The sequence below is a fragment of the Aulostomus chinensis genome, chromosome 7 (genome assembly GCF_037954235.1).
Source record: "Aulostomus chinensis isolate RoL2024-O1b breed Wild chromosome 7, RoL_Achi_v1.0, whole genome shotgun sequence".
Taxonomy (NCBI): domain Eukaryota; kingdom Metazoa; phylum Chordata; class Actinopteri; order Syngnathiformes; family Aulostomidae; genus Aulostomus; species Aulostomus chinensis.
Window position 1 is genome coordinate 27189095 of NC_141326.1, and position 25299 is coordinate 27214393.

At 44.6% G+C, this 25299-nt stretch overlaps 3 protein-coding genes across 16 annotated transcripts in view; 1 reads left to right on the top strand and 2 right to left on the bottom strand.

Annotated features, from left to right (window-relative positions):
* LOC147259314 (transcription factor SOX-6-like) overlaps positions 1 to 9908 on the bottom strand; it is a 115126-nt gene extending 105218 nt beyond the window's left edge. For all 3 annotated transcript variants that reach the window (XM_086209629.1, XM_086209630.1, XM_086209628.1), the window contains exon 1: positions 9449 to 9908. The gene's annotated coding sequence lies outside the window, so the exon portion shown is untranslated. The remainder of the gene's footprint in view (positions 1 to 9448) is intronic.
* A 1851-nt stretch (positions 9909 to 11759) lies between these two features.
* On the top strand, positions 11760 to 14779 carry c7h11orf58 (chromosome 7 C11orf58 homolog). 2 transcript variants are annotated; one of them, XM_086207909.1, is made up of 5 exons: positions 11760 to 11917; positions 12925 to 13011; positions 13130 to 13190; positions 13400 to 13509; positions 14281 to 14779. In XM_086207909.1, exons 1-5 carry the CDS (start codon positions 11864 to 11866, stop codon positions 14497 to 14499), a joined length of 531 nt encoding a protein of 176 aa, XP_086064035.1. In that variant the 5' UTR covers positions 11760 to 11863; the 3' UTR covers positions 14500 to 14779. The 2 variants fall into 2 exon arrangements, with proteins under 2 accessions (XP_086064035.1, XP_086064036.1); XM_086207910.1 differs by having other exon boundaries at positions 11789 to 11917; positions 12904 to 13011.
* Positions 14780 to 15754: 975 nt separating this feature from the next.
* Positions 15755 to 25299, bottom strand: part of LOC147259316 (pleckstrin homology domain-containing family A member 7-like) — a 128732-nt gene continuing 119187 nt past the window's right edge. For 8 of the 11 annotated variants that reach the window (XM_086209634.1, XM_086209639.1, XM_086209638.1 and 5 more), the window contains 9 exons: positions 25097 to 25227; positions 24753 to 24947; positions 24464 to 24560; positions 23417 to 23511; positions 22742 to 23020; positions 18842 to 19027; positions 18258 to 18391; positions 17703 to 17836; positions 15755 to 16106 (listed from right to left, as the gene is read on the bottom strand). In XM_086209634.1, the coding sequence (XP_086065760.1) occupies positions 16084 to 16106; positions 17703 to 17836; positions 18258 to 18391; positions 18842 to 19027; positions 22742 to 23020; positions 23417 to 23511; positions 24464 to 24560; positions 24753 to 24947; positions 25097 to 25227 (1274 nt within the window). In that variant the 3' untranslated portion in view covers positions 15755 to 16083. The other 3 variants (XM_086209632.1, XM_086209641.1, XM_086209633.1) reach the window with 3 other exon arrangements.

Here is a 25299-nt window from a genome sequence, read left to right on the forward strand (position 1 = left end):
TGTTCTGACATAAATGTCAGCGGGCCAAAGCGCTGCTGTCCGTCCCACCATCTAAAGTGTGTTGGATTACGTGGCGGAAACCTGAGTTCTGAGCCCAGTCAGCTCGATACCCGAGCCAGTGCCACTCCTCTGCACACCCCGTCATTGCTCAACACCACACTGCACACATCTGCTAATCCAACAGTGTGTTCAGTACATAGTATACCATACACAAATGGGCATGAGCCAGGAGCGTGTCAGGCGTATGTCATTTAAGAATACCTTCCCCGGCGACGTGAAGCCCTGGGAACTTCATGACACAAGAGATAAAGCTGATATCCCATGAAGCCTCCAGAGCCGTCCATCAAGCTGCACATTTCTATTCTGAGCCCCACAGTTGATATGAAGACTCCCTCATTCTCTTGCTTTCTCTTTTTTTTTTCCTCCACTGTTGCTTCTATCACTCCAAGCCAAAACACTCACCACCAACTCATAATGACAACGGCTCAATTAAAGACTTCTTTTACGGCCCAGAAACCATGGCAACGCCCTGCGTAGACAAGCTGGATGGCAACCAATTGGATTTAGACTTTAGAGCAGGGGGGTGGACCACATTATCATAGCTCTTGCCTCTTCACCACAGGGTCATTTGGGAGGCCTCGCACACCGAGCCTTGCTGCCACGCCCCATTACTCCAGACCGCTATGAATGGTAAAATGAAGGTTGGCCACCCGCTTCAGAGGAGGCTGATGGGAAGTTGCAGGAAAGACACAGACTATAAAAGTAATGTAAACACGGAGACACGGTACAATCACACCAGGCTTGTTTTTGTCATTCTTTCGTGACACTTTGTTTGGCCAAGTGAACGTTACGTCAAATAATCCCAAAGTCCTGAAAAGTTTATGTTGCGTTCCGAGAAATTTGCACTGTCCAGGTTTTAGAAAAAAGAGCGGGAGGACTCGTCTGTGTGGGCAAATTGTACATGATTTATTGAATATGTGAAAGAAAAAATCTTGGAGGAGACATAAAACTTAGAAAAACATGGTCATAAAACCTAAAGACACATCAAACTCGTGCTTTTAATACGCCGGTGCTCTGATCACGCCGAGGGAGATCTTTGTCATCTTGATGATGTCATAGAGATGTAACTTCAACAACAGCAACAAAAAATCCACATTACAGGACGCGGGGACTACTAATTTTCATAATTGGAAAATAACGAATTATGATTCTACTGTTACACCTTGGGCTGCTTTGATTTCCAATCCTTCCCTTACAAGTCCCAATTAAAATGCCTAAAAAAGGTATTATCTGCTCCAGCATTATTTCAGATAAAAATACAGTGTTTGTTTGCATTCCCCATCCAGGCCTGAACGGTATGTTCTCCACTGACTTTCACTGACATACCCACTTACCATAAACTCTGCGTAACACAGAAGAACAAAATAAAATGAAAAAGTTAATAAAAGTCAGAATTTGTGGTCCGGTAATCCAGGAAAAACCAGGTGTGATTGTACATTCAGCTAGTTTCTGTGTGTGTGTGTGTGTGTGTGTGTGTGTGTGTGTGTGTGTGTGTGTGTGTGTGTGTGTGTTGCGCGTGCGTGCGTGCGTGTGTGTGTGTCTGTGTGTGGCGAGCAGCAGGACCGATTTGTCAGCGTGAGCAGAGCGTGCCACTTTCAGCAGCTCCCTCAAATGGAGAGCTTCAGTGGAACAAGCGCACAAGGCCTTTTTCTTCGCCACAAATATTTCATCACATTTCTTTTCTCTTCTCTATTCTGGGTCGGGCAGACTTTCAGAGTTTAAAAAAAAGAAAAAGAAAAACCTGCAGTGTTGCACGGTGGCTCCAGGAACAACTCATATTAATAATCAACACATAGAATTCACATCAAAGCCTTTGCAGTGCACCATTAACAATATACTTTCATGACAAGGGAGAGCAAACCATTTCATGTGTTTGTTTTGTGCCGCAGGGACATCCACAGGGGTGGGGTTGGGACGTTTTGGAGAGTGTCAGGTTGCCTGTCAATCACTCCAAAGATGTGTCTGTGTATCTTTACACAGTTTTGTTTGACTATCAAAATTTCCCGGCTCTTGTATTGTCTTCTATATGAAACCCCACCCGTCAGGTTCTATAGCAGGATGAAAGCAACCGGGAGGTGTTTGCTGACGAGGACTCTCTGTTCCCCATGTTGACACGTTGCACACTGCAAGTTGTTGTGGAGGTGAGTTGTAACAGTACATTTTTAAGGAGAGTTAATTATTTCCTGATGAACTTCAAGCAAAACTTTTCATTATTCAGAAATAAAACTTTAAAAGTTTAAAAAAAAAGAAATACTTGCAGACTTTATTCAAACACTATTTGTGAGTACCTGCAGCCTATTTCACACGATGACTTAGGGGTGGGTTTACTTTTTAATTTCGACTACACTGCAGCATTACCACCCTCGTATTTTCTTTCACAAATGTTTGTCTAGATTTGGAACTTCATTCTTTCACTGAAGTCTTGAGCTCATAAGCAGAGACAAAACTTCATCCGTGTCTTGAACAAACACACTGTGGCGGTTCCAACACGTGTTCCGGGAATAAACACTTGTCCTTCATAAACAACTCCCAAACCGTACACCTTCCCTGCACAAAGCATTCAGACCACTTTACCACCCTTGAAAAACACAGATGGTAAATACTTCACGCAGATCAACAACAACAACAACAACAACAACCTCTTGCCCTTTGTCATGTCAAATAATAGAACAAGTGTATTTGTTTTGTTCTTTGATATGAGCGCATTAGCCTTGGAGGAGATATAAATTGAAGAAAGTGAGGACTAAAAAGCTCCCTAGACTGTGCCAACACACGATTTCACTCTCCTATAAACTCAACAGCAGCACAGACGTTTCCAAAGCATCTGCTGCTGCTGCTGCTGCTGCTGCTGCTGCTGCTGCTGCTGCTGCTGCTGCTGCTGCGACCAGAGGCCTCGACAACAGACTGACAGATAAAAGAGCCACAAGAGCAACAAGTGTCAATCACCGGATCACCCTCAAGTCTTGTTAAAAACACCAAAAACTCTCCAATCTGGCTGAAGTAGAGAGTGAGACCGCAGCACTTGAACTCGTCGGACCCGCGCAACCACATAGGTTGTTTGTTCCGACCCTCTAATAGGACCCATAAACATGCTTCATTATGCCAGGAGGAATGCCAGATATGGAGGCTTCCAAAACCATCAGAAATCACCCGTGAGCGGTGATGAGTCAAAGCTCCGGTGCAGTTTAGAGACACAACTGTTCCCTCTCACTCCTCACATAAAAAAAAACAAAAAACAAAAAAATCCATACGGTTCAATGTTAAAAGTGTCAGTTGTCAGGTAACAGCTTCCCCCCTAGCGCCACTTATTCAAACAAGGACTGAATTAAAACAGTAAAGATGAAATGACAGCCACTGATGAACAGAAGGAGCTCATGCAACATTTGTAGTTGAGGTCATGACAACAGACCTGTATATTTTTATCGAGACATCAGGATGTATGGGTTTTTTTTTTTAACTTATTTATCGTTTTTATTTTAAGTCACCCATCTTTCCTGAGCCCTAGTCAAGTGTGTATTGCGACCTTCAGCGTTGTCACAACTATCTAAAATGTTACATTTCCTACTGAGAAAATTTTTTTTTTTTAAAAAAGACACGGCTGGAATTTTATCCCAGGTTCTCGCTGCGGGCGCACATGTTGCTGATGTCATACAAACGTGAGAGTTTAGAGATTTAAAAACACGATGTAAAGCAGGAGTCTGGGTCTCGCTACACAGTGACATCATGGAACTTCCTGCTTTGCCACAGCTGACAGACGCAACCTGTCACTCAAACAGCCAAACATCAGTAACGGCCTTTAAGCTTTTCACGGTTTTCCACTTCGACTGTTTTGCTCTTTCGGATCTCTAAAATAATTGGTTCCAGTTTCACATCCTGCTTCTTTGTTTCCTCTCATCACACAGTTCGCAATGCATAAGATAACTGGAATTTCGATTCTTCAATCCATTTGGGCACCCCACCCTCTGTGCTCCTGACGTCAGCGGGAAGCTTTTGGGTCAGTTTAGGTCGGCGATGTCCAGTTGATGTGAGAATTTTTGATGGCTTCTATTCAAATGCTAGAGACCCTGGTGGTGAAGCCGCATCAAAGCCGAGAGCAGAGTCGTTTTAGCTGCTGATCGTGTACTTTTTTCTTTTACAAATGATTAAAATGCCTCCACTCATTAGTGTGTATAAATGAACCCCCTCCCCCCAGAGGTCCCTCAGCATTACGGGGAAATTACCAGCAGCACAGGGTATGTACAGTATATAAGTAGGAAGTGGAATTTGTTCAGTGTATTCCAAGAATGATTTTATGTTACTTAAATCATAAACTACTTCCAACCAGCACCAGCAGCTCTCAGATGTGTCAGCAGAGACTTTTTTCCACTTGAGAAATTGTGAGACTTGGGGGGAAAAGCAGAGAGCAACGCTGCCATTCGCCGTGTCTGACGGATGATGAAACAATCAGGACAGTCGACAAAGCAACACTGTAGACGATATTACTAATCAACAGCACAAGAAACAACGTGGGGGTTTTTTGTATGACATTTGTGTGAAGTGTGAGTTTGAGCACCCGTTCTTGTTCTTCTCTCTCTAGGCAGAGTTAACTCTGCAACAGTCATTCGTCAAACCCTCTTGTGTAAACTATACATTTATACAGCTTACGAAAGCCTTTGCAGGTACACGGAGGTATTGTCAATGTGCGTCTACAGCGGTGACACACACACACCCTGATGAATAAAGAGAGAGAGAGAGAGATGGACTTCGTGAACTTGAGCTGCTGTGTACATCGGGCCGCCAAACAATAGGGAGAACACGGCTGAATCAAACAAAGACAGAATAAATACTGTACGTAAAGCTTTGAGATGAGGAGGACAGAGGTAGCTGTGTGTGTGTGTGTGTGTGTGTGTGTGTGTGTGTGTGTGTGTGTGTGTGTTTATGTGTGTGAAGAGGATGCTTTTGTCATTAGGAGCTGGTGTGTCAGGTAAGGTCTCATTCAGAGCTTTGTAATTGGATGGTGGGGAGCAGGTGCTGGACAATCTGCTGCAGAAAGGAAAGGTTACCCCGACCATTGAAAGAGAGGAGAATAAACGCGGCGCCTCGTTATTCTACGTTCTGAGGAAAAAATGAGGAAGCTGTTTCCAAGGTTATGTGGTGGTGGAGAACAGAGGAGGGATCCACAGAGCTGTACGCCCACCCAGCTGGACACAACCACACATAGACACACACTCAAGAGTCAAGAACACGCAGGTACAGAGGCTAGAAACGCTCATACACTCGTCACTGCGAACACGCATTCAGATCCACACACACCTTCAAAAAAAAAAAACAACACCCCAATAAATGTCAAAATAGAAGATAAAGAGCGATCTTTGACAGATTTATTTAAGTCAGCAGTCATCACCGACGCACAAAGACTCACAAGTCCATAAACACACACAAATACATACAAGCACACACACCTAATCCTGCCTTGCGGTTGAGAAACTTATGGGCATCTGCGAGTGTGCTTCAAGTGCTCATTCTGCAGGGCCTCAACCTTTCTTCTTCAGCAGCAAGACTGCAATTTGGGTGTGCCGTTGGGCCCAAGATAAGTATAGGCTTACTAATATGCACTTAGGACCCAGGGAGAAATACTTAGGACTAAATGTTTAATTTGTGTTTGTACAACACATGTCCAATTTGGGGGCTGGTATCCTTTTCAAAGAGCCTGACAACAAATAATTAGGACTCTCTGGATCAGCCACAAGCTTAAAATGGTGAAGCAATGGTTTTCAGATGAAGGTGAATGACATCTTCCAAAAGAAAATAAAAACTGACATATGGAAACACTTAAATCGGCATGATCAGATGGGAGATAAGCTCCCATCTCAACAGACAACGGAGACGACATCAACACCGTAATGCGTCGTCTTTGATTTGCATATCTGTGCGTTTGAATATCCGATGAATGGGAGCTCTGTCTCAAAAATCCATGTCCTCCGCTCCTCAATCTCTCCGCTCTTCTAACTCCTTCTTTTTTTCTGAACTGTCAAATCCCTTAATCTTGAGTCCTTCTCGCTTCTTATACCCTCTTTCTGCCCTCCTCACCAAACCAGAGGAGAGAGAGAGAGAGAGCGAGAGAGAGAGAGAGAGAGAGAGAGAGAGAGAGAGAGAGAGAGAGAGAGAGAGAGAGAGAGAGAGGAAAAAGGCCTCATGGGCTCCAAGAAATATGTGTGTCATATTCAAAGAACGTGAGAGAAATTCCCAAATTTCAGAGAAGCAGAATTAGGTTGTATTAGTGGTAATGTGCTCATGGTCAGAGTGTGACACTGGGGACGGAAAAAAACACATTTTGTTTTTCAGATTTGATTTTGTTAACCAAACTTGCTCTGTGTGTGTGTGTGTGTGTGTGTGTGTGTGTGTGTGTGTGTGTGTGAGTGTGTGTTAATCAGAAAATTTAATTTCAGTATCAATTCAGAAAGTGTAATGAATATGAAAGCTTGAGGAGAAAAAAAGGCACATTTTACATGGGGGGGGGGCAGCAAATATAGTCCTGAATCTTTCAACACGAGTTCATTTCCATCTTACGAATTATTTTAATTTACAACAAACTGTCATTGATAAATTAGAGGTTTTTTTAGACTTTTTTTTGGGGTGGGGGGGGTTTATGAAGGACAGGAGCTGGTGCTGCACAGGGACAATGAGGGACCGCTGCACTTGGGCTCGTTGTCAGCGCAGATCCCCGCAGAGGAGCAAGAAAACGTGAAAAAAGGAGAAAAAAAGAAAGGAAAAGGCTGCAGGTCTCGGCGAGACAGCGGGGAGCCCGGCTATGCAGCCCGGGACAATGTGCTGAATTGGCAGCCTATATATAAGTCTGCCATTTGGACGCTCTAATGCCACTTTACCTTATGAGGGAACTTCAACCCGCAGCACCTGCTCAAAACAAAATGCCATAGGAGATCAACTTCAGCGCCCGCCCCTACGCGGATTGTTTTTCAGACAGACACTCTCACTTACAGGAGAGAGCGAGAGGGGTGGGGGTCCCGGGGGGGTCTATAAATTGTTCTGCCTGAGTCAAAACAATTAAACAACTTGTTGGAAATTGTGATTTCCCGCGGAGGCCGGCGCAGGGCACTTCCAAACACACGCGCAAAACAAACGTGTTAACCAATTAATGCGCCTCCTCTGGAAAAAAAAAAAAAGTCCCTAAAAGTGTTCTCTCTCTCGCTCTCTCTCTCTCTCTCTCTTTTTCAAAAGTTGTTTAAACTAGTAAAAAAAAAATCAGAGAGGACTCTCCGGACCCTCGCTTCCTCCTGCTGACTAATTTGGTCACACACGTGTCTGACGCTTCTCTCGCTCTGCTAAAAAGCTCGTAATCTGCAGGCGAGCGGCGGCTTATCTCGGAGGTGTAGCGCGCCTCTCAACACGGGGAAACACCCCGGAGGGACGCTATCAGTCCTGCCCAGGCCGTTGCCCCGCACCTTGTCCTCTTGTACCCTCTGTGACATCCCCACTCAGGACACACAGACCTCCACGCAGCAGCAGCGGCAGCGGCAGCTTTAGTGTCCGAGCTGCAGGAGCTGCACTCCGGATAACGGAGAGCGTCTCTGCATGCATGCATATGCACGCGCGCATGGCTCCGGTTCATACACCCAATTAGGTTTACACGATCAAGCGGCGCTGCCACTCTATCAGGTTTCATAACTGACAAGGGAATTTGACACTTTTTAATCTGAGGAGGAGGAGAGACGCGCGGTCCAAACTTAAAACGGCGTAAATCATAAAGAAAAGTAACGATTGCGTTTAAAGAAAGAAAGAAAAAAGAAAGAAAGAAAGAAAGAAAGAAAGAGAGACAGAAAGAAAGAAAGAAAGAAAGAAAGAAAGAAAGAAAGAAAGAAAGAAAGAAAGAAAAAGAAAGACAGAAAAAAACTTGCAGACTCATTAGTGAAATGTCCGCGTTGTGCCGGATCAACTGTCCTGGTTTTGCACCGGTATTGTCTCGCACTGGATCGGTGTCAGGGCTCCGAATCTATTTTCATTCATGACTCACACATTCTTCTAGGGTCAGTCGCCGTGACCTGGGGAGGGGGGTGGGAGTTAACTTAGGCCTCAAGATGATCCTCTCGCTCGCTCGCTCTCACCCTCTGGGTCTCCCTATTGTATTCCAGGGCAAGTGTGGGACCGCGAGCCACAGCGGATCACCTGTGCGTCACTGGAGGTCCAGAAAAGCTGATGGGGGGGCACCAGAACCTGTCGGCCCACAGCTGCTGGGTCTGAATGACACAGACCAACTTTAGATATCCGTCTGATTCTGAGAACCACATGTCATCAGCAAAAGAGAGAACGGTTCTTTAATGTGGATCCATGTCGTAATTGAATTTGCGGCGTTCGCTGCGGCGCTTGTTTTGGCGCATTAGAGACGGCTTGTGCGTGTTGTTGTGTGCCTCCCAGCTGCAGCTTACAGAAGAAGAAAAAATAATGTTCTGGTGATTCCACAAACGCTTGACTATGTGTGAACAGTGCGTGTCAGGCAGCGGAGGGCCGAACCCAGCAGCCGGGCCTCTGCGCTCAAGTTCAAGCTCCGCTGCTTCTTGCACAACAACGCAGACGCAGCGACGTTCCTGCCTGACGCACCGTCGGTGTGCAGCCTGCGCCGCAGGACCTCCAGCAGGTCAACACTCAGAGGAGCTCAGCTCTCCGTGTCTTTCCCCTGCTGATCTCTGACGGTTTAAGGTTTCTAGTTGATTTTCTAACGTTTGAATTGTAGTTGGTTTATTTTTTTTTAATTTTTTTCCAGAAGTAACTCAGGCGCGCCTCAGTGCGTGAATGGGCTGAAAACTTTTTTTTTATGTGTTTAAAAAATATCTCCACCTTCCTTTCAAGCTTGTCTGATTATCATATTTTTATAATTTTTTTTTTAAGATTTTGTTATTGTGGGTGGTGGGAGGGCAACAGTTGCAATTCTAATAATTTTGGTGTCATAATCTGACCACAGGTAACTGATTAAAAAAAAGAAATAAAAGCTCCTCGTGGTGTTGCTGGAAATCATTTCACTTTCTTGACATGAAGGTCAGGGACGGTCTCTTAGCTCGCGGGTTTATTTAATAGAAATCGTCACGTTTCAGTCTTTTTTTTTTTTCAAAGGGAGTTTCAGGTCATTTGGGGTCGAGCTGTCTGATCACAGTCCATCTGTGGCTTTGAAGATCACCTCTGATCTCTCTGTCATCTCTGTTAGTTGCACTGATGGAGGAAATAATTAAAACAAAACAAAACAAAACAAAAAACGGTGCGCAACGTCTTCCAAAAAACATTCCAGCACGGGACGCGTCAAGTCCCAGTGCTGTCCACACACACACACACACACACACACACACACACACACACACACACACACACACACACGGGGATGCAGGAGCGCATTTCTTACCTGCAGCGTCTTCACTCAGGCGTCACTTCTCTTAGCTGCGCTTCTTGCAAAAAAAAAAAAAAAAACTAAACAAAACAAAAACTTGCCGTCGCTTCTCGGGGAGAGGAAGAGTTTTCAGCGCTGAGACCCAAACACCAGGACTCAGTTCGAACAGCCTTCAAATCCCGTGCGTAAAGTCACCAACGCCGGCTGGAGCATGTCGCGGGAGGGGGGTGGGGGTGGTGGGGACTTTTGGTAACTCCTGTGTTTGCCGCTCTGAAGGGATATCAGAGGGGAAGAGAAGGAAAGAAAGACAGAAAGAAAGACAGAAAGAAAGACAGAAGAACAAGCACCTCGGCGATGTTGTTGTTGTCAGAAGTGACGTTGGACTCGAGGAGCTGTCATTTGTTGCTTTCCTTCTTTAGTATTTTAATTTTTTTTTTAAGTTTAAATTTCCCGTCCGGCACGATGTGGAGGTTAAGTGAGAGAGCGGGGCAGTGTCGGGTAAAGAGGCAGAGGCGAGCTAACCCCTCCTCTCTCTCTCTCTCTCTCTCTCTCTCTCTCTCTCTCTCTCTCTCTCTCTCTCTCTCCAATCACTCACTCATCATCTGTCTCCGTGTTTATTGTTCATAATAAAGTCTGCTAGTCGCCTCTTTCCTCTCCTCACCTCCCAACTTCTCCTTTCACTCTCACTGACTCGCGCTCCTTTTTTTCCACTTCAGTGAGATGTCGGTTTGTTGTTGTTGTTGTTTTTTCTTCAATGCTTTTATTCAATGCTCGCTTTTGTCCTCAATATGTGACTGGACGCTTCATCGAATTGGAATAAAAGAGAAACAAAGACCAAAAAAAAATAGCAAGAAACGTGTTGGTGTTGACTTGAAAAAAAAAGAAAGAAAAGAAGTTCCGATTCCAAGCGTCTCAAGTTGGAATAAAGTTGACTAACTTTTCCTTCTCCTCCCTCTCGCTACTTTTCTCATTTATTTGTATGAAGCAGAGACTTAAAGAACGTGAGCTATTCGGGTTTTTTGTCTTTATGAGAAAAAAACAAACAAATAAAAATCATTTCATGGAGAGCTCTGCAGACGCCGGGGAGGAAGAAGCTTTCACGGTTACAGGAGGCGTGTCAGTCTTTATCACGAAGGTCTACAAAGCCAAACGCTAAGAAGAGGAAAACACACTTGTCGTTTGATATCTGGCCATTGTGTGAAATGAAGTTTTAACGGCATGTCAGAGGTGCGAGCGCCTCCGGGCTTTCATTCTGTTTGCTCTACCGCCACCTGCTGGCCAACGGACCGCAGCTCATGCAGCCTCGCTGCTGCACGTTGAACCTGCAGAGTGAGACGAAAGGAAATCACCTCATGAGCCAAATGCTGAGCTTTATCTTGTAATGTTTGGTAATATATTGATTGTGATTGATTGAATTTGTTTATGTAGCCCAAAATCCCACATTACAAGTCCTGCTTTATTATTATTATTATTATTATTATAATTATTATTATAACTATCGTTATTTTCCCCTATCATCATCATCATTTTTTAAAGATGTCTTCTTTTTTGAAATATGCCCTCCATATGCTTTTTATAAGATACATTTTATTCTGTGCCTTTTAAAAAAAAAAGATGTTATCTGGCATTGAATTAGATTATGAAAAAGTTAAAAACAGCTGCTTCACACATTGAAAAACACATCATCTCGACATTCATAATTTCAGTTTTTAATTAACTGCTGCTTCAAAGACGCCCTCCGACTCCAACGAAAAATGTATTCAGTGTGCGTGTGTGTGTGTGTGTGTGTGTGTGTGTGTGTGCGCGCGCGCGCTGAGGTTTCAAGTTTCCACATGGTTACAGGATTATTGTCATAAAAAACATTGCACAGCAAGACAAGTGCAACATAGTAGTCAAATAACGAAAACAATCCAATAATAAATGGGGGGGGGGGGTAGGAGAGCAAGAATGTTGAGTTGCCATCGTGAAAACAGTAACTTGATACATGCCTCCCCCTGCAGAGAGGAGCTCCGACATTCAACTGTAGAAATAATAAGTTAACCACATTTCTGAAGGGATCAGGACTTTTTCTCCTGGAAACTTCAGGACACACTTGAACGTAGTGTTTTGAACCGATAGTCACAGTCCTGAGTCTGCAGGCTTAACGTGCGGATGTATCAACAAACATAAATGTTCGTGCCCGTTTAATAAAATCAAATATAATTCACCTCATGGTGGAGCTGAATGGTTTTGAAAATAACTGGTTCTCAATGGGTTTGATAAAGTTTATTGGTTTTTGATACAACCCAGCAGGGGGCAGCGGAGAGTTAATCCGCTGCAACACAAGCAACCGAAGAAGAAGACGAAATCGGAAGTGACGGAACAGTCGCTGCTAGCTAATTCTAGGTGGCATGTTGTTCTACTGATAATTTGGTAATTCTTCCGTCTAGAATGAGTTCTCCGGTTGACAAACACGGAACTAAACGACCCGCTTCTCCGAGCGAAGTGAGTGAAACAACACGAGTGCGATTTGATCAGAAGACGAGAGCTGCGGTGGTGAAGCTACGGTTAGCACCGCGGTAGCTTGTTTGCTAACGTCAGGTTCGACTGCTCGCTTATCGTGAAGCCTGAACACGTCTTTTGTTTACTGTCTGAACAAAGTTAAACCACCGTTCGAGTTTCGCTGTGACGTAAATTGCACATTCGGCAGCGAATCGGATTATTTTGAAGATTCGTGAACTATTCAGAACCGCGTTCGACTGTGATTTGTTAACTATTTATAGCGCGTTATACACACACGTCACTTTGCCTTCAAGGTAGATAATTTGAACAGAGTAAACTTCAAATCTGAGGTGTGAAAATGCTCCATAATTATAAATATCCATGTAAATAGGAAATCGTTTATCCATCAAAATTCCTTTTATTCTGAAAGTCTGCCGCTGTCAGCCTGTTTTAACTACTAAGGGAGGATCATCCACTGAAACGTGTCAACTTGCAGCAACTACTGGATTAAAGGGGTAGATTCTTTTTCTGATCACGTGATAAGAGGCAGCGTCTCCTCATAGCTGGGTAAAGAGCATGCACATCCTCAAAGCTGGTGCTCGGTGCAGGAGAGAAACAAGACTTCAGACAAGGAAGTAGAGTCTTCAAACAAGTTAGTGCTCCCAGTCCATTTAATAGCATCTCACCTCAAGACACGTGACCTGGATCAGACCCCGACTGCCTTTAAAAGCGGTTCTTGTCTTCAAAAGCTTGTAGACTGAATCGCCTCAATCACAACATCGCAAATTTCCACTTACCTCCAGCAGAGAGACCTGATGTTGCAGAGGCGGCAGCGGCAGACTGGATAAATCAGACAGTAAAGGGACAGCTGGCACTGTTAGTTAGAAACAAACATCTTTCTTTACTTAGTTAACAGATTTTTGGTCACGATATTAAGTTCCTGAGTTTTATTTTAATGGAGATGTGCTGTTACTGTGCATGAATCCTAGTAATTAAAGTGTTTGCCAAAGGATGATGGGTCCACGCAGTGGGCATCAGCTGATCTGGGAAGCGACGAGAGGAAGCAGAAGTTTTTACGACTGATGGGTGCCAGCAAGGTTTGTTTGCTGACCTGTTAAACTTCCGCTCTCTGCTAAAAGCGGCGTATCTTGATCAAGATTGCTCCCGTCACTCAATGTCCTTCGGAGAAGTTGTGACAGTTGTCTCTATTTTCAGAAGGAGCACACTGGACGCCTCGTCATTGGCGACCACAAGTCAACATCGCACTTCCGCAGTGGTAAGCTTCGATATTTATCTTTCCTTAAACACTATATTTATTCTGTGATCATAATCCACCTCCAGACTACTGCCCCATGCTGCTGCCTCCTTTTGCCCAATGCAATTAACTCGGTTTCCCCACTACACATCCGCCGCACAGATCTATCCAGGCTTGGATAGGCCTGTAATGGCTGGGTGTGCCTGCTGTGACCGGTGTCTCCTCTGCAGGGCAGGAAGATAAGAAGATCAGCGAGCAGCTGGAGATTCAGTACCAGCAGGGTCTGGATGGGAAGCTGTCCGGGCGGAACCGCAGACACTGTGGCCTTGGGTTCAGCGAGGTGAGTGCTCATCCAGACATACGGGGCTTTGGATCAAGGATGACAATTACGAAACCTGTGCCACTGCGGAACTGCAGTCGGAGAAAGTTGGTCCCCTTTCTGAGCTAAAGCTTCTGGTCCAGATATCCTAACCCAGCAGTCTGGACGACTGCTGGCTGATCCGGTACAGGAGTGTACCTCCATCCGGGGTCGACCAGTAGTTAAAAGTGCACGTGTGTTTGGGTGGGGAAGCAATTAATTATGAAATAATAGAGAATTCTCTAGATGACTTAAAGGCTCTGAAGTTAGTTGTCTCTTCCAGATCCATTTAAGTACGTGATAATTTTCTTTTGTTTTTGAATTTCCTTTTTTTCTTCATTATTCGTCTGTGTATCTCACCCACAGGATCTTCTATTGAAGCACATTTAGTCATGAAAGTATCTGATCACAACGTGGTCGCTGAGTTTCAGTCATTCAAAGGATCTGACATGTAATTGAGTGCAGCGGCGCCGGTGCACGAGCGGTAAAGTCAGCATTTCTTGCCAGAAGCATACAACAGCAACAGCAACAAACGTGTCAACGACTTCTGGAAAAAATATTACGGCACAGTAAATGTAGGATTTGGCATCAAGTTACCGTCTGCTTCAGTTTCCGAGGTAACCGTCGTACTGATGAGTTCTTTACCTAAATGTCACCTGACATTTTAGACCTGCAGCCGTCCACCAAACCGGCAGAAATGGGTTTGTCAGCTTCAACCCCATCAGTCGCTTTTTGTTTGCGTCTCACTCACAGCCGGAACCCGTTGACTCCCCACCAGAGGAGAAGCAGACGCAGGAAGCTGAGCCAGAAGAGTCTGCCAGTGAGACAGAGCAGGCTCCTACGGACCCCGGGGACCAAGGTTGCGTCCCCGACACACACCAAGAGACCTCAGATAAGGAGAAGCCCAGCTCAGACAGTCGGAACGCAGACCGGAAACACAACTACAAAATGGCCTTCGTGAAGTCGGTGTAGAGCTGAGACGGTGTTAGTTTTTGTACTTTTGTTAAACTTTGTTAGTCCCCCATCAGTTTAGTCCTTTTTTTCTTTTTTTTTAAAAATTCCCATCACGTTGAGATATCAAATGGTCCAGTTTTTACTTCATTTGAAGATTTAGATCAACTCTACATTTGCTCTGAACTGTGTGAAACGCGACAGTGTTGCTTGCCATTCAGCATGACAGGTATATAAATATTGTGAAGTTTGTGATTTCTTGTTCAAAAATCAATAAAAGGTGTCACAGTATTGCCTGGCAGCAGGAGACTCATTTATCACAGGCTTTGAACAGGATCAGGATTTTCACAATAAAACGCTAAGAAATCCTTATGACTTCAAGGCCTTTTTGGAGGGTTTGGACATGCGTGTTAACCGCAGAGGCGATGACGTCTTTGCATTTTCATCAAAGCAAAATTTCACTATTAAGCATTCGTTTGCAAGCATTGGAAACCATCTAATAATAGTTTGACTGAAGCGAATTTGAATGAATGTTTTTGTGTGTGAGCAGTAATTAAAACAGAACAGGCTGATTATGTCCATTTGTATTTGCTCGCTACACCGACAGCCCGTTTGCGATGTCAAATCTGTTTAACTCGCTAAAGCAGGAAATTCCTTCATCCACTTCACCTCGGCGGCGCAGTAGACAGAGTTGTGTCTTGTCCTTGAAGATCTGATGCGTTACTGCGATGCGGAGGATTAGGAAGCTGATGGGTTTTTCTCCCTCTCGGTTATTTCATGGTGGATGATGTCACACAGCTTTGGTACATCTATTGCTCAGTAATCCACAAACACTTGAGCTTTTTGAGCTAAAAACAAACCGGAGCGTCTCTGGTTCGGCTCGTTCAAAGTTGCGCAGAACCATTAATGTTGTAGTTTGTTGTAAACCAGGATGAAAGCGTGTCTGGGTTACTGAGCTGGGTCAAGAAGACCTGGATTATTACAGACTGGGTAGTTCTGTTGTTGTTGGCCTTGGGTTTTTAGCTAAATTGGCTTCAAACTAAAACTATGTGGCTGCCGTTTTCTAACTTGGGGAGTCACCAAGAAGTGGTGCAGCAGGAAAACCATCTGAGCTCCACAAGTTATTGAAAGGTAAATTATATTTTTAGGGTGAAGTATCGCTTTACCAGGACTGCGACCGCTGGGTTCAAGAAAAAGGAACAGTAGAAACCGGTCATGAAGTCTGACACTCAAAAGACGATAATCAACAAATGATTCATATCAAACTTCTCAGCGTATTGGCAGTGACTTTCACTCCATTCTTCTTTTATTCACTCTTAAAAAACACAAACCAAACTGTAAAACAGGTAACTTGCAGATAAAAGCAATTCACTTGTGTTATGAGTCATTTAATTGTGCGGCGTTTAAGTGCAGAAGCAGGAAAACTAGACTCTCTCCAAACCATAAATCAGCACTCCTTTAGAGACGTATGTTGCAGTAGAAAATGGCTTTTGTCACAAGAGTAAAATGGATTTGGCATCTGCTTATAAATGATCCTTCCTCTCTTTACGCTCGCCGCTGCATTGATGGCCCCATCAGATCGGTGGCAGCGGCCCATCCCGCGGGTCAGTTCTCCGCCGCAGCTCTGGCTGAATGGAGGGAACAAGTGATGACGTCAGGATTCCCGCTCGCAGAAAAAATACTGTGTATGCAAACGTTCAATTTGCATCAGAGGCCCCGATGCAAATTGAACACGTGCTTCGTATCTGATTTTACACGCATTTTTATTTCCTGAAGGTTCACAAAAATAAAGCGCTCCCAGGAGAAAATATCCCTTCAGTTCTCGATAAAGTCAAGACGGAGCGATGCACCTTCACGAGCATCGGGTGTTGTAGGTCATTGATTCCAGTTTAATGTCAGGGATCTGGGCAGCTTTGATAGTGAAATGCTGCTCTCCTGTGGAAGCTTAACGCTGCATGTGTAGCATTCAAATAACTTAAAACAAAACAAAAAAAATACTTGCACCAAAACACCGCTTCCACATCGAAGCCACCACATGAGCGAGGAGCCACATTTACTGAAACACACTTGAGAAGAAACTACGGAGCCCCCGAGTGTCTGTGGAGAAACAAATAGAGGCCACGCGATATAAATTGTTCCAATATTTTGATTTGTCAATATTTAAATAGTTCTTTGAAGACGTTCAAAGAATCAGAACATGTTTTATCTTTATTATAGTTATTAAAAGTGTGGGAGCGAGTTTTACCCACAGCCACAAATTTAAGTCAGTCTAAGTTTGTGATTCATTGCATTCTGTATTTATTTTTATGGAGAACTTTGTAACTGTGCTTTGAGAAGCGCTACAGAGATCGAGTTTATCGAACCAAACTGAGGGAACGACTTGCATCTTGTGGCCACATCGTATTTCTTCTCCACGATCACTCCTGGACTCTCGTAGAACCGAAGCTCTTCTTAAGAATATTTCCCAAAACACAGAGAACAGGTTTGTGCACAGACTGTGATGCTTTTTTTTTTTTTTTTTGAGGGGGGGGAGAAACTACAAATACACAAGAAACTCCTTCAAAAACTACAAAAGGTGTTTTTAGTTGGGGCAAATAGAGTATTTGTTCCTGTGGAATTGTGCGAATGAATAAATGATGAATGTGATTAACGTGCAGCAGACGGCGTTTGTGGTTTCTCTCCTGCGTCACTGATCCGTGCACACTCCTGACACAACACGACTCCACACCACCCAGAACGGAAATGGCAGGTGTACCTGGACCGCTCACCGACTCTCCAGTCACTCAGTATCTGCACACCAGGAACAACAAGTCACATGTTGCCGGATGTTTCCTGCTGAACGTCTGCACGGCTCAGCCGGTTTGTAAATGAATGAAACCGCGGCTTCGGTTCATGATCGTAAGACGAGAGGATTTCTCCGCCTCTCCCAGATGAATGAATCCTCATCAACAGTTGAACAGATCTTCTCTTGAAAGAACAGAATCTGTTCTGTTTTACGTGGTCACCCTTCTTTCCTTTGGTTAAAACTTATAAACAAAACATGGTCGTGACATAGATGGAAAAATCGGATGTTGTGTTTCGGTTTGTGAGAGTTCAACCGAGCTTTAGAGCTCTGACCAACATTTGCTATTCACGACTACGTCAGGATGTTAAAACGTGGAGCAGAAACGTGTGGCTGAATCGGGGGGGGGGGGGGGGCTGAACATCTGCGTGGTGACACCCACCTGCGACAAGTTTGCTCTTGCGTGAGGCCTCTGAGGCCAGAGCGTGGGACACGTCCATGATCCTCTCCTGCTGCTGCAGAGCCGAGTCCAACTCACCGAAGTCCAGAGGAGCCGACGGCTGGATGTTCTGAACGCTGCAGAGAGGACAAACACCGCGGATTCCTGAGTGGACTACAGACGTGTTATTGACTAAGAGGCACAGCTTCTGGGAGGTATTACACACAGATTGCACACCCACCACCTCTGAGTCCTTCAAATAAGATGAGATTGTTGGTGAATTTGCACAGATCAGGGACAGAAGGGACTTTTTTCCCCCCCATCCGACACCAAAACCGCTCCTGTTCATCCTCCTCCTTCAGAATTTCCTCAAGGTTTTCCTGCGATAACTCCTGGTCAAAAATGGGACCAACGCACGTACAGACGGTCGGTGTTGAGGCATCAGAAAGTTGGTCTCCAAGTCAACCTCCGACTCATAATACAAGTCGGTGTGTTTATGGACGTCACAGAGCTGAACTACAGTTTCTTTCCCTCCAGCCATCACTGAAGTCTCTGTACCTGGATTTGGCCAGAAGGTTCTTGATGCGCTCAGTTCTGCGGCTGCGTTCCTCCAGTTCCTCTGGACTCAGAGGTTCCTCAGGGTCTGACTCGACGTAGCGCTCTGGGATGGGAACTTTCTGAGGCTTGGAAAGCTACAAGGATCAGACAGAAGATACGATGTCACCTTTTTCTAAGCACGAGTTCTGTCATTGAAGCATCCTGCTCTTTATCATAGTTTGACATCCATGAAACGGAATAGCTACTGGTTGTTGACGAAGTGAAATTCGACCTTCCTCCTGGGCTATGATACTGATGCTGTAATGTTAATAATGCAAAGTTGAGGTCCAGGTCAACAAATCAGCAGCAGTGCAAATATTTGTCAAGAGCTAATTAGCGACATTTATAAAACACTTGATACTGGTCAGCATATTTAAAAGCTGTCTTTTTTAAATCCTGAAACTGACCAATTAAGAAGTGAGAAGCACGACAGTCACACGTCCCCATGTGATCATGTGATCATGTTATGACTGGCACATGGACTACAGAGTCAACGGTTCCATTCCTCTTTGTGGAGCTGCAGCTGCTAAGCGCGTGTCGTCTACCTCTCGGCTGATGTCCAGGTCGTAGTCCTGAGGCTCCACGTCCGCCTCTCTGATGGCTGTGCCTGCTGCCGACGGAACGCGTTCCCTCCCTTTCACTTGGTTCACACCTTCGTCACTCTGACCCTCAGCCCCGAGTCGCTCCTCCTGCCAATCAAACACCTGGGAAGGGGCGGGAGTCAGTGGCGCCTGAAAATGAGATTTACAGAGTTTTAAATTAGAATCTAAAGCCTCGTCAAGACTGCGGGCAAATCTGACTTGTTCCTCAAATCAGATCTTTTTCAGACTTGTCCTGCACAAACCAGAGCAGCAACAACACCCTCAGCATGCACGTGATGCACTGCCATCCTATCTGAGCGTCCACACACACACACACGCACCTGTAGAAAGCTGATTCAAACCAGATGTGCAAGAACACGATTTCACACTGAATTCATTGCAAAAGTGAAACATGGACATGTTTTTTTCAACATTAAATATGAATTAAAAAGCATTTTTAGCTGTGAATGTTACTGCCACACACTGACCAGGTTCTTATGTACGGTGGATATTTTTTCTTGGACTGGTCCTTCTGGATATCTGTAAGATTTCCTCCATCCCAGCAGTTCTTATTTTTTAAGGGGACTCACAATCCCATGAGCTGATGTGTTCTTAAAAGCAGCGTTGTCTGTATTGTCTGTGCCGTGGAAGCGGAATATTTCCTACAATCTGTGATTTTGCGAAAAAAGGTGTTATGTAAGTGCAGTGCGTCGTTGCCTCAGGAAGAGGGAGCCAAACACTCACGTGAAAGGGAAACAGTTTCTGTGCAGCCAGACGTGATTACAGGGGCGAGTTCATCCAGGCATGTTTAGTATCATTAGCATGGAAGGAACCCGGCGGATGATTAGTTTGTTTCTGGAAGCTGTAATTGCACACATACCACCTCCCTATGAAGACTTGTAGCACGTGAGAGTGTGTGTGTGTGTGTGTGTGTGTGTTATACTTGTGAATAATCATCCAAGGAGCATCAAAGCCATGCAACCATCCTTCCCGCTCCTGTAGCCAGCAGCAGGTGTTGAAGACACATGCTGTGAGAAACACGGCATCCCCATGCCTTGTTGTGCTCAGGAGAGTCAATCATACACAAAAGGACAGAGAGAGAGAGAGAGAGAAAATCATGCAAACACAAACTGATCAACCCCCCCCCCCCCCAAACACACAGATTAGGAAGAACACAGCGAAGAGGTTGTCCAGAAGCAAGAAACTCTTTATTGTCGAGTGCAAATCTCTACATGATAGAAAAGAAAAGAGTTGCTTCTCGATTACACACAATTAGGTGGTAGCGGTTAACGTCTCGACTATGTTTCTACTTTTCAACTGAGCAATCTCCTCTATTATTCTCTGTAATCTGATTGACAGCACTGTACGTAGCTGTGGAAGGATAGAAGCAATATGGCGGACTAGTACCTGTGAGAGACAAAAACAAGGAGCGGACGGCTGTGCCATGGAGAGCCCAGACTGAGGCCTGCCTGGCATGCATTTTGATCATCGGCAAAGATGAAACAACCAATTACTTGATTGACCCTCTGCTGCTCCTCTCTCTGCTGTGGCACTGTGAATGTAAGATCTTTCCTATTCAGATTAAAACAAGTCACTCAAACTCATCCACTTGGAACAATATTCTATAAACCAGTGTTTCATCTTTTACTACGGATAGCCAATAATAATGAGTTGCATTAGTTTACACCCCCCGTCTTATTTTCCTCATTGAATTCCCATGACAAGGCAGTCCACTTCTTGTTAACACTTACTTTTATTTTAATATATATATCTATATATATATTTTATTTTTTTTGTATTATTGCATTTCAGCCCAGTTGCTTTAACCTGTTCTTTTATTTATGATGCATAAAACAGCACAGCATAGGCCACTTTCCAACTTTATTGTGGCAATGTTAATTATCAACCACTGTTGAACACGCACGCACGCACGCGCGCGCGCGCACACGCACACACACACGCACGCACACACACACGCACGCACACACACACACACGCACACACACACACACACACACACACACACACAAAACAACTTGTAGCCAGTACAAGAAAAGGCTGTGTTAATGAGGATGTTAATTGAAATTTAAAATGGTGCAAACACATATTTTTGCTGGAGAGAAAATAAAAAGATGGCGGTATTTAACTATTGCTTTTGCTCAGCCTTCGAGGGGAATTCAGTCACAACAACTTATGGCGAAATGAAGTCTGATTACAGGCAGAACTGACAGCCGCCTGGCTACAGTTGTTTGTTAGTCTGAAACCATAATAATTATCTATCGCCAAGTTAGTTATTATGTGTTGTGTTAATGGAAGACTTTGACATTTGAATTAATTCTTTTCTACCCAAGGAATGTTAGCGTTTTTAGCATTCCTAACTGGGTACACTTAGCCGCACGCTAGCATTTAGCTAACTATAGTGCATAACTTCCACGTCCCTTATACTCAAGCCCTTGCTAAACAAGTTCACACAATGTCCATCAAGCTTCTTCACCATATTAATCATCTCTCTGCATTTCACATTTTATGGAGTTTTAAAATTTCTTATCTGTGGTGACATTCCCTCACTAGCAATGAATGTCAACATTTGGCTTTAGCTGGGGTTGGGGGGTGGGGGGTGGGGGGCAACAGTTGAGACAAAGTGCATTATGGCGCATGTTGGAGAAGCCTAAGGAGCAGCATCAAAATGTTTCGTTCACTTGTTACTATGGAAATATTCAAATGATATAACTACTTCTGGGCATGAACCGGGGGATATTTCGGGGGCTTTGAGCTAGTTAGCAAGCTAGCAGTTTCGTCAAACCATTTTGAGGAAATAAGTAACTTAAGTTTAAACCCACCAACTCCAAAAAAAATCTAGTTTACTCTGCCTGACATGACTTAAAACACCACCAGCCCGGTCACTGGTAAATACATAATTGCAAGTTCCATCCATGATGTGACTAATCTCAGTCCCAGAAGGGGAGACAAAAGTTACGCACTGCAGCTTTAAATGTCAAAGTATTCCTGTGGGGCTTAAAACAACCTGCGTCTCATGGTCTTTCTGACTTGCACGTCTCGCACATCCAGCTCTAGTATCATGCTCCTGTATTGGAGAGTCACACGTTAAAAACTCATGATTAATAAATATGTAGGAGGTAAATTATGGGACAAAGGCAAAAGTATCGTCGGCAAAACAAGGCACTTGGATTTCATCTGAAGAAAAGAAAGCAGGGATGAGTGATCATGATTTGTGCCACTAGAATATCCTCTCTTGATTTCTTCAACCTGGACATTTCCACATTTCTCTCTATAGTCTCTATATACCAAATCTCTACAAAATATAACTGTACAACTGTATACTGAAAATATCCCTCAGTAAATAAATAAAAGTGTACACGGTATGTAGATGCACATAACGGGTACTTCTCTCTAATTTCTGGTGATTTAAAATGGAGAAAGGGAGAGTGATGCCATCCATTCTCTCCTCTTCTCAATGGATTTACATTCAGAATTGTGTCAGTGAGGTCCCACCAGGGGGCAGTCATAACAAGGTCCAAACCCTGAACCTTTAAAAGAAATAAAAAATAAACAGGGAGCAATTCTGTTCCAGTCCAAAACTAACTGGGCATTCCACACAATCCCCTGTGCTCATTTAGTCTCCCATTGTTCTTAAAGCATTAACCAAGCTAGCTGGCTGGCTGTAGTCAGTTTAGCTTGTTAGTTCTTGCAAATAACATCAGCACAAGGCAGAGAGTGCTAGCGTGTTAGCATTCCTGCTAGGTTATTATGCGGCTGGGGTCTGGAGGGTGGCATAGGACCAGCTGTGGTGAAGGTGGTGCTTCCTGTGTCTGCTGATGCAGCTTGAGGGAAGGAGTAACGTACGGAGGCCGGGGGATCAGAGGTGTTGGAGGGCAGTCTGGAGGAAGAGGACGACCGCTGGGTGGTGGTGGTGGCGGTGGAGGTGGAGAAGCCAGTGCATGAGCGTTCACCCTGGCTGAGGTTCCTCTTGCGTTCACGAACCAACACCTTTTGATGGCGCTTCAACCTCTCCAGCTGCTCTTCTGCACTCATTCGTCCACGAGACTGGCTGCCTGGAAGCTGGAGGGCCTCTGTGGGTGGAGACACAAGCTCCAAGGCACTCTTGGGTCTCTCCTGGTGAGACTAAGACGGGGTGGGGATTATGGACAGATGGATATGAGGGGGGCGGAGAGACAGAAGTCAGACAAAATGGAATGTGCATGGAAGGAAAGACATACTGTTGCTTACGGGGAGATGAGGATTGAGGGATAAATTTGAGAGGAGAGAAATAGCGCATGAGGAGTCCAGGAGACACAAAGGAACAGAGAGCTGCAGGAATGATGGCTTCCTTCAACAGAAACCTAATGGAATTATTACATTCTATTTCAAATTACCAACAAGAATAAACCCTCCAGCTAACTGACATCTTTTGTTCGGCAAGATACTCTTCTCCTACTTTTTGGATTTTCTCAGAGTCGGCGCATACATCCAACACTTTCCAGGTCTTCATGAACCCCCACCTTTGTTGACTTGACTCACCCTGGCTGCAGAGCTCCCGGGACCTCTCCTCAAGGTGACGTAGGATGAGATGGAGTTGGACTGGTTCCGCTGGGATGAGGAGCCTGACAGACCTGCTTGATCAGCAGTTTGGTTCAGTTTAGTTTCGAATGCAGAATGAAAAACGGTCAAAACAACAGAAACAGAATATCATCCACCTTCAGACTGGGGGATTTCTTTAGAGAAAATTACTCTTTCAACTGCTGATGGGGATTTTTATTGAAAGAAATGTCTTTATATTTATTACAGATTGAATGAACTGTTTCAGTGGTGTCATTCACAATAACAGCGTGCTGTATTGAGTTGTCGCTGATGCAAACCTGACAGATGCTACGGCTGCAGCCTCACTTTGAAAACATTCAACTAGCGACATTCAAGTGGAGGTTATTATGAAGTTTTCGGAGGAAATGTGAAGCGTTTGTCGGTGAGCTCTGCACTGTTCGCTATTATTCATCAAAAGCTCATCTTCAAAACAACAAAAAAGGTAATTTCTGGCATTCAGTCTTAAATATAATGGAAGAGGAAGAAGCAGCCTCAGTGGGAAATTAGATGACGAGCTGCAGGTGCTGGGCTAAACTTTCAACTTCCCAGCAGGGTCACTGTGGCCTGCTGATTCACAGACTTAAACCATGTGCAGCATAAAATTGCATCACAGCTCCTCACAGCAGGAGAGAGTTGCTTGACATCTTTATCAAAATGAAAAGTTTGCATTGCTGCCTGAAGAATTCTGCAAAATGTAAAACTAAATTAGTTGATATCTGAAATAAAAAATACCCCTCTTAGCACATGTATAGAAAAATTGAGTTTAATGGTACTATTCGTAACTTAAATGCAAGCTAAAACGCAGCTCGGCCCATGGAGACGGCAGTACCAGGGCAACTTTTACCGAATATAACGATTCGGTGGGTTTTGCATGTTTGCATTCAATAATCAGTTGTGGTAAAGTCGTGGGACATCACCATCAAGCCTTAAACCCAAAGGGGTTTGGGATGGGTTTCTGTTAAATGTCCAGTCTTTTTGTGTAGGTACCTTTACTTTGGAAATACTGGTAGTCCACATCAGACCCGGTGCTGTGGTGATTTATTCCTGGCAGCTCTGGCTCACTCAGGTATGACCGCAAGTCAGCCTGAAATGGAAAATGTGAGAAAGGAAGCTCTCTGAATACAACAAGCACCGAAGGACTGACAGAGGAGTTGTAATGAAAGCTGAATCCACAGCAGAAAGGTTGCAAATTAGATTTCCAAACCTGTTGAGAAGAAAGTAAACGCCACCCGTCAGAGCGTTTCACTGTTTCTCCATGGACTAACAGACAGCGTACCTTATAGTCTCCGTTGACGACATACTGCCCGCTCTCCCTGTCCCTCTTCCTCTCGTCTGACTGCCGTTTCAGCCCACGCACGGAGGTGTGGCGGATAACCGAGGCCTCTTTGGGGAGGGGTGGCACCACTGGGGGTGTCTCCTCATAGTCATAGAGGCGAGGTAGTGGTGGCCGGGGCGGAGCGCTGTCTTCTGCCTGGATGGAAACCCAGATGGTGAGGATTACATACTTTAGAGGAGAAACAAGTGCCACTGATGACCAACAACACTGGACTCACTCTGGCTGGAATTCACCAAACCTCATCTTTAATTAACCAGAATGAAACATAGACGAGTGACACCTACCCACTTTGGCACGGTGCTGTGAGGCAATGTGTGGGAGAGAAGGCTTGGAATGGAGCTACGAGGAGGAGGCTGGACCTCTGCGCTATAGGAAGGCACGGTGGGGTCCGACACCGAAGGCACTAATTTCCTCTCTGGTGTGAAAACACACACACACACACACACACACACACACACACATCAAGGTTTAGCTTTTATCATGAGCC

What these genes read in the sequence shown, in the direction of transcription:
- c7h11orf58 (XM_086207909.1), top strand. Translation starts at nt 11,864, where the DNA reads ATGAGTTCTCCGGTTGACAAACACGGAACTAAACGACCCGCTTCTCCG. An exon ending in GACCCGCTTCTCCGAGCGAA is followed by an intron (nt 11,918 to 12,924) that starts GTGAGTGAAACA and finishes TGTTTGCCAAAG; the next exon opens with GATGATGGGTCCACGCAGTG. An exon ending in GTGGCCTTGGGTTCAGCGAG is followed by an intron (nt 13,510 to 14,280) that starts GTGAGTGCTCAT and finishes TCTCACTCACAG; the next exon opens with CCGGAACCCGTTGACTCCCC.